Here is a 10344-nt window from a genome sequence, read left to right on the forward strand (position 1 = left end):
CTCCCCCCCTCAAAGTCCAGGGCGCCCCCCCACAACCAGCCTCCTCCCAGCTGCCCCGCCCACCTGCTGCCGGGTCATGTGACGATCCAAGATGGCGACGCTCAGGCTGATGCCGGTGGCGCTGCTCACCTGCCTGCTGGTCGGCGGGCGCTGCGCGGGGCAGCGCGCGGGCCCGGTGCCCCTGGTCATGTGGCACGGGATGGGTGAGCGCTGGGGCTGGGGAGGGGCCGCCGCGAGGCCGGTGCGACCCCCGCCCCCCCCCGGTGCAGGGGGGGCGGGTTGGGAAGGGGGCGCTGCAGGGCTGAGGGCGGGTTAGGTCGGTTGCTGCCCCGCCAAGGGCTGCGGGGTGGGGGGGTCAGGCTGGGGGTCAGCCCCAGGGCTGCAAAGGGAGGGCCTGGGGCCCTTGTCTGACCAGCCTCCCCGCCCCCCGAGAGGAAGTTGGGGGCGGAAGCGGTGTTTCCGTGCACTGCAGGGCAGCCTTTGTAATTCTCCGCGGTGCTTTTTTACTTCCCTGCTGCATCTCTCGCTTCCCTAATCCCAGCTGCTGGTTTCGAGACGGTGCCTGTGTGCAGAGCTGGGGTCGGCAACCTGTCAGCAGTGCTGTGCCCAGTCTTCATTTAGTCACTCTGATTTAAGGTTTCGCGTGCCAGTCATACATTTTAACGTTTTTAGAAGGTCTCTTAATATGTCTAAAATATATAACTAAACTATTGTTGTAAGTAAAGTAAATAATTTTTTTTAAATGTTTAAGAAGCTTCATTTAAAATTAAATTAAAATGCAGAGCCCCCCCGGACCAGTGGCCAGGCCCCGAGCAGTGTGAGTGACACTGAAAATCAGCTCGTGCGCCATAGGTTGCATACCCCTGGTGCAGAGCGTGCTTGCCTTGAGAGATCATGGGATCTCCACTCTTACATGGGAAGGGTGGAAAGCAGGTTATTAGCCAGTGTGCGCACAGGTTCAAACAAGAAGCTGTTCTCTCTGCCCTAGTGACTTCACTTTTGGCCACATTTCAGATTGTCTGGAATAACCCCCCCCCCCCCACCCACATTCATCATCTGACTCTCATTTAACTGCCAGGAGGGTGATACCACAGTATAGGGCAACACCCTTTCCTTGTGAAATGGGAGATGGAAGAAAGTGAAGTAGTGATAGATGTGTGGGAAGTTGGGCTGTGAATGAAAGATCAAGGTGCCTTCTAAAGAGTTAAACTACTCTGATGCCCAGCACCCTTTGGGAGAGTTCCCTACTCAGTTGTCTACATTATGAATCATATTTAAACATGGTTGTGATCCAGTAATGTCATGTGCTTTCTTTTTGCCTGCAGTTTCACAAACCAGTTTTAACATGGTTATGTTTTGTAGCATGGGCGGGATTTTAAATAAACACTTTGATAGCTCGTTTACAAATATCATTATCCCCACTTTTCAGATGGCAAAACTGAGGGAAGTCTCTGGTAGAGCTGGGGAATCCAGATTCCCAGTCCAATGCCCTCTCCATTTGATCACGTTGCCTGCATTTTTTCTTATTACCGGAGATGATAAGCATTGTAAAGGATAGTTCAGCCTAATAATAGTAATAATGCTTATTGCTTTTACAAACAGTAAGTAATCCTCACAACACCCTTGTCTAGATATTAGCCCTGTTTACAGGGAGACTTGGGCACAGAGAGCCTTGCTCAAGGCCTTAAAGAAAGGCACTGTAAGAGCCCGGACAGAAACTAGGTTTGGAAGGATTAGATTTTGTGTTGGGAGACAGCTATTTGTATGCACAAAAACTGACGAAAAAATACTTCCATAAATGAGAACTAAAATTTACAGACAGACAAAGTAAGAAAAATGCTGCTTCGGAACTTGTTAGAGATTTAAGGGTATTTACCTGGTATATTTTGACATGCTGACACTTGGTTTTAATGGTTATAAAGCTTTAACTTTGGAATCTCAATGTCTGTCATTAACTGATTGACCTGCTCCAGTTGTCTTCACCCCCCCCACCATAATTTTGCACAACTGTGAACATTTAAATGGATAAAAATCTAAAAAAAGCTTAAAAATTAACAATGACATTGGTCAAAATTATATATAGAAAAACTGAATTCTGCCACACTCAATTCATATGTAGGAGTTCCTAGCTCCCAGGCCTAAGCTTGGACCACTAGACTATGCCTCTGGAAGTGTCTGGGCCAAAGATGCCACAAATGATATTCCTGTGGGAGCAGGGTTCTGAACCTCTGTAGCATCGTGTATAGACTGTTTTGTATTCAAATGGTGGTTCAGTCAAAATGGAAAGCATTGCAGCAAAGAATTTCCGTAAGGATGGGAATAAGGGAAAGACCTGGAAGGCTGGCGTCCTTGCTGGCTTTAATATTTTGATAGTCTAAATCAATGTCATGAACTTACCAGCAAGGAAGTGAAAGGCGGCCACCATGGGCTGGAACCGGGAAGTGCATTCAAATGGTTCATTAACAGAGGCGGCTTTGTGCAATGAGCGTGAAACTTTGCTGCTTTGACACTTGAAAAAATGCATGCTGCTTTCCCTGGTGAGGTTGGAAGGTTGGTATTCAGCACCTCAGCCATCCAGTGTGTGATGATTTTATGATATTTGATGAAAAAATTCCCTTGTCCTTTTTGCAGGAGACTGCTGCTGTAACCCTGGAAGCTTAGGATACATTAAAAAAATGGTGGAAAACAAAATACCAGGAATTTACGTTCTGTCGCTACAGATTGGAAACAACTTGCTAGAGGTAAAGTCACAGTTATCCTATGTAAAGCTTTTGCTTTCATTGAGTATTACTGGTTAGTGATCACTGTGCACTCTTAAAGGTGCTGTAATTAATTTACAGTCTCTGCTTTTGACGAAGATCCATAAAGACACAGGCAGAGCTTTCACTATTACCTTTTTACTGTATCAAACGTCTTTGTCCTGGAGAAACTGACTCAGTCTAGTTAATCACATGTTGAAGAAAACTAGGGATGAGACAAATCCCTGATTCAAATTGGATTCATACCCAAATCCACTGATTAGTGTTTTGAAATCTCTACAGCAGGGGTGGGCAAACTACGGCCCGCGGGCTGCATCCAGCCCACCAGATGTTTTAATCTGGCTCTTGAGCTCCCGCTGGGAAGCAGGGTTGGGGCCACTCTGCACAGCTCCCAGAAGCAGCGGCACGTGCCCCCTCCAACTCCTATGCATAGGGGCAGCCAGGGGACTCCGCTCCACATGCTGCCCCCGCAGCCACGGTTCCCGGCCAATGGGAGCTGCAGAGCCGCCTGGCCGTGCCTCTGTGTAAGAGCCGGATGGGGGATATACTGTTGCTTCCGGGAGCAGCCTGCACCAATGAGCCACCCTCCATGCCCCAACCCTGATCCCCCTCCTGCCCTCCAAACCCCTCAGTCCCAGCCTGGAGCACTCTCCTGCACCCCAAACCCCGCATCCCCAGCCCCACCCCAGAGCCCGCACCCCCAGCCAGAGCCCACACCCCCGTATCAGACCAGAGCCCCCTCCTATGCCTTGAACTCCTCATTTCTGGCCCCACTTCAGAGCCCTCATCCCCTCCTGCACCCCAACCCCACTTTCGTGAGCATTCATGACCCGCCATACAATTTCTCTACCCAGATGTGGCCCTCAGGCCAAAAAGTTTGCCCACCCCGCTCTACAGCTATTAGCTATGTGATGAGGTCCCATGCTTTTTAAGGGAGATATTCGTCCCTTCTCGTTTGTTAAGCTAAGTGCATGTTTTTATTTACACTAGTAAAATACAATATAAAAATGAGTTTAACAAAGATATAGCCTGGCTCCTGCACACCTGTATTGTTGACTGTGCTATGTATGGCCAAGAGGCTTACATTACTAGCTAGTGTAGTTCTAGTAACAGCTATCACAATAATGGTGACATGTCTTGTTACCTGGATTCATAGAGGGTGCAGGTAAACCTTGGCTTTGTGGAAGTCCAGGGAGGATCCAAACTTTAATAAAGGCAGGGGAAATATGACTGCTTACGGTTGGGCTGGGAGTTCACAAAGGGAGACTCATAAAATTGAGGCCTACCTAGAACTCATGGAATTTAAGGAGAAATCTTAGTCCCTATGAAGAACAAGAAGGTTAAAATTAATATATTAGCCCATTGCAAAAATGATTTGCCCATCTGTTCCTCTGGCTTATTCCCCAGGATACGGAGAACAGCTACTTCATGAATGTGAACAAACAAGTGATGCTGGTTTGTGACAAACTCGCTAAGGACCCTCACTTGCAAGGAGGATACAATTCTATGGGATTCTCCCAGGGAAGCCAGTTCCTGTAAGTTTTCAGTTGGATTTAATTTAATTTATTTATTTTGGGGAAATGTTTTAGGTTACAGAAGTTCCGGTGGGAATCTCCCTCTCCCCCCAACACCTTCCCATAGGGTTTAAAATAAAATGTAAATAAGTATTCTCTGGGCATGAGGATTACATTTATTTTAAAATACTTTATTCTTATGAGTCTAAGAACTGTACAATTATAAACTAACCTTCACAACACCTTTGTAACACAGATAAGATTTCTTCAGATGGGGAAACCGAGGCACAGAGCCGTTAAGGGTAATATTTTCAAAAGCGCGTAAGTCCCATTGATGGGACTTTAGATAACATTTCAAAAGTCCCTAAGTAACTAATTTAAAGCTGGTCGCAGGCAGAGCTTGAATACGGTTATTTAAAGTGCTATATACAAACAGCCTAGCATCTGTATAGGAGGGGGGAGCTAAACCCTTTCTCTTTTCCCCAGGAGGGCGGTGGCACAGAGATGTCCTTCTCCTCCAATGTTCAATTTGATTTCCATTGGGGGGCAGCACCAAGGTAACTCCCTCTTTGGTTTCTAGAGCCCTCTGTCATCCCTGCTTCCTAAACCTACCTGTAGCGGATGGAGGGGGAGCTGCTGGTGGGATAAAACAACCCCCTTCCCCTGCCCCCAAAAGCCCCATGCACAAAGCCTCTTTTTGACCTGCTTTCATTTGAAATAAAATAACTGGATACTTTTGCCTGTCTCCTGATTGGATTTGATCACTAGGCGAGTGCTTGTTGTGTTTTGGGCTGATCTTGAGTTAGGATTAATGTCTGTCAATGAACCAATTAAAGGGATTCCTAGCTAAGATAGGGACAGACAAATGTCATTCTTCGGGATGCAAACTGGCCACTGCAGGGGTCAGGAATCTTCCCAGTGTATGTGACTATCCAATTAGCCAGGTAGCTCCCTTCTACCTGAGTCAGAAGCATCATCGATTGGCTATTGTTGGAGCAGATACTGGACTGCAGAGAACAATAGCCTGATCTGGTGTAAGAGCTCCCACAAAACTAAATTTATTTAGATTGGCCAAATCATGATTGGGTGACAGGGACCTGAAGCTATCAGCGTTTGACGTATTAAACTCCACGGAGGGAGAATTATTATTCAGAGTGGCTCAAGGAGGTAAAATGAGTGATAAGGGGATCAAATTCAAGACAGGAAAATGGCTAAATACCAAGGAAAACTTCTGCCAGAGAGAGCTCCAAGGCAGGAGTAATCATAGAATCTCAGGGTTGGAAGGGACCTCAGGAGGTCATCTAGTCCAACCCCCAGACCCCTAAATGGCCCCCTCAAGGATTGAGTTTACAACCCTGGGTTTAGCAGGCCAATGCTCAAACCACTGAGCTATCTGGGAACTGCTGGAAGCCCCATGGTGTGAGTCTCTGTTTAGTGCACTATGCACAATTGTAGAGACTATGCTGCCAGGAACAATAGTGCGGCTTCAGATCACTAAAGAGCTAGGAGGCCTTTCCATTTATCTGTATGACCATCTTCTCCATAATGATGCCCTCTGCTGGTCAGCTAAGGAACATTCTCAGTTCTCTCCATGTAATAGTGCCTTGGGGGCAGGCTGTCTGTAATGGGATTAGAGACAGCTGGATTCCTTGGAGTAATTCCAGTTGCTGTGTCAGGAGGAGGTGGTTCTTCATTTGTGGTTGCAATTCAGTGGCTTTCAGTGCTGACCATTGAATAGAGATGCACATCTTGCTGCCCCAGGTGTGTTTGGCTTTCCACGCTGTCCCGGGGAGAAGTCCCGCATCTGTGACTGGCTCCGAAAGATGCTGGACCTTGGCGTCTACACGAAGGTGGTTCAGGAGCGGTGAGTATGTTCGGCGGGAGACTATGCAGACTGTAAAGGCTGAGGTGAGATGCTCCTTTGGCCTGTGTGTTTCCAGTGTGAGCTTTATTCTCTTGTCTCATCCAGCCTAGTGCAGGCAGAATACTGGCATGACCCTGTGAAGGAGGAAGAGTACCGGCAAAACAGCATCTTCCTGGCTGACATCAATCAGGAGAAGGTACGGGCAGATGCCATGCTTACAGCTCTGAGCCTGGCTTGTGATTTGGAATGGCTGAGATATTCTTCCCTTCATTGTTTTCATGGCTGGGGTCTTTCAGGTTTAACTCTTTATTGGTTCTTTCCCTTGTGGTATAGGGATGGCCAAAAGGTAGCACCCTTCGTCCCGGTGTGCCTGGTACAGTTCCCAGTGCTCTTGCAGATATTTTTGCTTGTGGCTCTCTGCACAATAGCTGCTCCACAGCATGGCAGCAGAGTGGTGACTGCCGCCTTCTGTGTAATAAGAATCAAGATTTGTATAGCTCTCCATTTTCACAGCAGATTGAAGTAACCAGTTAATCCCCGTGAGGTGGGGGTGGGTGGGTTCCCCATCTGTGAAATGGGATAAGTGACATCATCATAGGAAGTTGGTGTCAGTGCTGGGATTAGAATTCCTGATTCCCAGTCACGCATTCCTCGCGTTGTCTTGTGCATCTGCCCTGACTAGCCCTAGACCAGGCTGAGATCATGAGCTGCCCTTTCCCTGATGGGGAGGGAGGCAGGCACTGCGGTGGCTGGGTCAGGAGCCTGGCATGCTGAGAGCAACAGCCCAGCTTCAATGTGTGACAAGCGTGTCACGTGTTTGACAAAGTTTGTGGCTGCCCCCATCTCAGTGAGACTCCAGACTGCCTTATTTCTGACAAGATTCCGTTGTTTTTGTTCTGACATCTTTCCCAGGGCATCAACGAGACCTACAAGAAAAACTTGATGGCTTTGAAAAAGTTTGTGATGGTGAAATTTCTCAATGACTCGATGGTAGACCCTCCAGCCTCAGAGGTGAGCAACTGCTCCAGGTGCTTGGGATAAGGCAGTAGCTTTCACTTGCTAATGTGTTTGTCATTGTCTAGTTTTCTGAATGGTGCCCAACTTTGGATACAAATCCAGGATGCAGTAACCAAAACTGGATCCACTAATGTAGGTCCAGCCAGTTTCACAAATAAATTGGGCAAAAGAAAATCCGAAAAGGGAAGGGAAAATGGTCTCGGTGCGGTCAAGATGCTCCAAACCTTGTAGGTCTCTGGCAGATATCCTCAGGGAGAGAAATTCTTCAGACAGGATCCTTGCACCAAAAAGTCCCTTTGATGATCCAGATCTGTTAGAACCACTGTGTGGAGATCAGACAACCTGACTGGCGATAACAGCCTTGGATAGCTATGGTGGGGGGAGAGTTGCTCAAATACATCGTGGTCTAGATTCAGACTGCCTTGTATCAGATTAAGCACAGATGAGTGAACCTTGTTCTAGCACCTTTAACTTCACCCTACCATGACTCTGAAAGAATAGTGTTCGTTTAGGGGTCAGACACAAGGTGGTGGTGTTGGAATGTACAGTACCTGATTTATGTTGGCAGTGTAAGTCTAAGGAAGAGCATTTCATGCTCTGAAGAGTTGCAGTTATCTATGAGATGCTAGGTAAGGACAGTATTGGCACTCAAACTTTAACTGGTTTTGTAAATCAAGGGTTCTTCAGATGTTAAAGTTTCTGTCCTGCCCTTTGATAGCAGGGCTCTCTGGGGTTTATTCAATCTGAAGAAGTCATTGGTGGATTCAAGTGGGGGCAAGGCGTTCCATCTCTTCCTCAGTCAGAGGAACGGTCTGCCCAGCAATAGGCCTCAGTCGTGAGATGCAGAATAAGCTCATTTCTACAACAGCTCTCCTTGTTTCCTTGTTTTTATTCTATAGTGGTTTGGATATTATAGAAGTGGGCAAGCCAAGGAGACCATCCCCCTGCAGGAGACCTCGCTGTACACAAAGGTAAAGAGCTGGATCTTCTATGGAAGAATCTGCTGTCTCCATATGGTTGCCAATTTTGGTTGGACATATTCCTGGAGGTTTCATCACATGACATCTCATCTTTAATTAAAAATTAATCTTTAATTCCTGGAGACCCCAGGACAGTCATGGAGAGCTGGCAACCCTATGTCTCCACTGTAAGTAGCTTAAGCTCTCCCTGGGAATCTTGGCAGGGTTCCACCATCTAGCTTCTCTCTCTCTCATAAAAGAGATTGTATTTTGTATCTGAACTTAGTTCCCATGAAAGGAAAAAGCTGGATCTGCTGATTAACCACAAGATAGAGACGCTTTTTTCCCCATTGAACAGATAAGGGAACTGAGGAGCCTCAGTACCTCAGGGTCCCACAGAAATCTGTGTCAGAGCAGGGAATTGAACTCCGGTCTTCTGAATTATAGGCCAGCACCCTGACCTAGCCTTTCTCCTTCAGTCTCTGCTGGAGAGAACTTAGCTGAAAAGTACTTCTCCAGAGCAAAGTTAGGCCTTTGAAACAAGCCAGGCTGCACCAGATGAGGGTTTATTTTTATTTTTTTAAGAGAGTCCCTGGTATTCATACTTCACTTTGTATGGCTTGCACAATTTCTTCAGCCTACACCATCTTAAAACTGCTAGGCTACCAATATGTGCCGTGTGCTTAATGCTGATCTCGTTTACACTGCTCTAAATCAGGAGTAGCTTCAATGAAGTTAAAAACCTATCTAAAAGTGGAACACACACTACCAGCCTATTACAGCCTCATGCACACATTGGCCAGCTGGGTTGCCTCTCCCTTTGGGTGAGATCCCTTTTAAGTGAGGGAAAGGAATGAATGCTTCACTGCAGCAACCCATGAACCTGGCCCATAGCCTCCACAACAGGCTGCAGGGAATGTTGAGAGAGCCCTTGATAAAACACAGCACTGCATCCTCAGCCTAGCAGGTAGTTTTGAGGCGGGGAAGACCTGTTTCCTAGGGCCTGTCCTAGTCCAACTTTCATTGCACTTATACCGTTCCCTTCTTTTTAAATAAGCTGTTGAAAGCTCCTGCCTCTCAACAGCACACACACCATTTTCCTAGCAGGGCAGTTGCATTATGCCATGTAATTCCCCCACGCCAAGGAAAGGGCTATTTCCATACAGCCTGAACGCCAAGAGCTGTTGTAACTGACCCATGCCTATTCTCAACAAAACATTGGTCTGTTCTATTGCAGACTATAGTAAAGGGCTCCCCTGCTTGGCAGTGATGATGGGGGACCAGGGACAGCACTTGAATTCCAGAAAGTGACAAGGAACTCTTGTAAATAATCAATGCCCGGAAGTGAGAAAATAGTAAAGAGTAGATCCTAATGGAAGATACGGTGGGATCCACACTAGTTGTAGACAATGACTAACATGGCTACAACACTGCAAACCACCACCTAAGTCTCCATGAAAGACAATGGGACTAAGGTGCTTTGGAAAGTTATTTAAGCATCTTTGGTAGCCAACTTTCATGCTGGTCATCTTCTCTTGCAGGATCTGCTGGGGCTGCAGCAGATGGACAAGGCAGGAAAGCTGGTATTCCTGTCTGTGGCAGGAGATCACCTTCGCTTTTCTGAAGAGTGGTTTTATACAAACATCATCCCCTTCCTACACTGAAGTCGATGTGTGTCAGCAGCCTGACAAGAGAAGGCAACTTCCTTCAGACCAAGCTCCTGATCCAAGGCTGAGGAAGTCACCCTGTCAAGTTCTAACTTGGATCCAATTGCTGTAGCTAACTAAGCTGCCGCTTACTGCGTAACAGCACGTCCCCCATGCTGCAGCATGGTATGAGGGCTAACCAAGTATTTAAGGGCATACTAGTCTGCTGGCTGTTGTCAGGGTGCATTAGAAGTGGCACGGATTAAATTTTAGTAGGTTTAAATTTAATATGCTATTATGGTGCAGCACATGGTCCCCACCCAGACTAGGTTTCTGTGTTAGCAAGTTTTGTATGGTTTTCAAAGAAGCTAATGTAACTGCACCAGTCACTTGCTGGAGCATAGTTCAGTGGCTTTCAAACTTCTTTTCTGGTGACCCAGTTGAAGAAAATTGTCGATGCCTGTGACCCAACAGAGCTGGGGATGAGGGGGTTGGGATGCAGGAAGGGGCTCAAGGCTAGGGAAGAGGTTTGGGGTGAGGGCTGTGGGCTGGGGATGGGAATGAGGGGTTCAGGGTATGGGAGGG

At 47.1% G+C, this 10344-nt stretch overlaps 1 protein-coding gene across 1 annotated transcript; it reads left to right on the forward strand.

The window, feature by feature from the left end:
- Window positions 1–51: 51 nt before the first annotated feature.
- Window positions 52–10290, forward strand: PPT1 (palmitoyl-protein thioesterase 1). The gene is made up of 9 exons (XM_044998152.1): window positions 52–203; window positions 2632–2741; window positions 4167–4294; window positions 4760–4830; window positions 6035–6137; window positions 6243–6333; window positions 7050–7148; window positions 8054–8125; window positions 9655–10290. Exons 1-9 carry the CDS (start codon window positions 92–94, stop codon window positions 9775–9777), a joined length of 909 nt encoding a protein of 302 aa, XP_044854087.1. The 5' UTR covers window positions 52–91; the 3' UTR covers window positions 9778–10290.
- The last annotated feature ends 54 nt before the right edge of the window (window positions 10291–10344 follow it).

The sequence above is a fragment of the Mauremys mutica genome, chromosome 23 (assembly GCF_020497125.1).
Source record: "Mauremys mutica isolate MM-2020 ecotype Southern chromosome 23, ASM2049712v1, whole genome shotgun sequence".
Taxonomy (NCBI): domain Eukaryota; kingdom Metazoa; phylum Chordata; order Testudines; family Geoemydidae; genus Mauremys; species Mauremys mutica.

Coding starts and splice junctions, on each gene's coding strand:
- PPT1 (XM_044998152.1), top strand. CDS start 92: ATGGCGACGCTCAGGCTGATGCCGGTGGCGCTGCTCACCTGCCTGCTG. Junction 204..2,631: donor GGTCATGTGGCACGGGATGG/GTGAGCGCTGGG, acceptor TCCTTTTTGCAG/GAGACTGCTGCTGTAACCCT. Junction 2,742..4,166: donor TTGGAAACAACTTGCTAGAG/GTAAAGTCACAG, acceptor CTTATTCCCCAG/GATACGGAGAACAGCTACTT.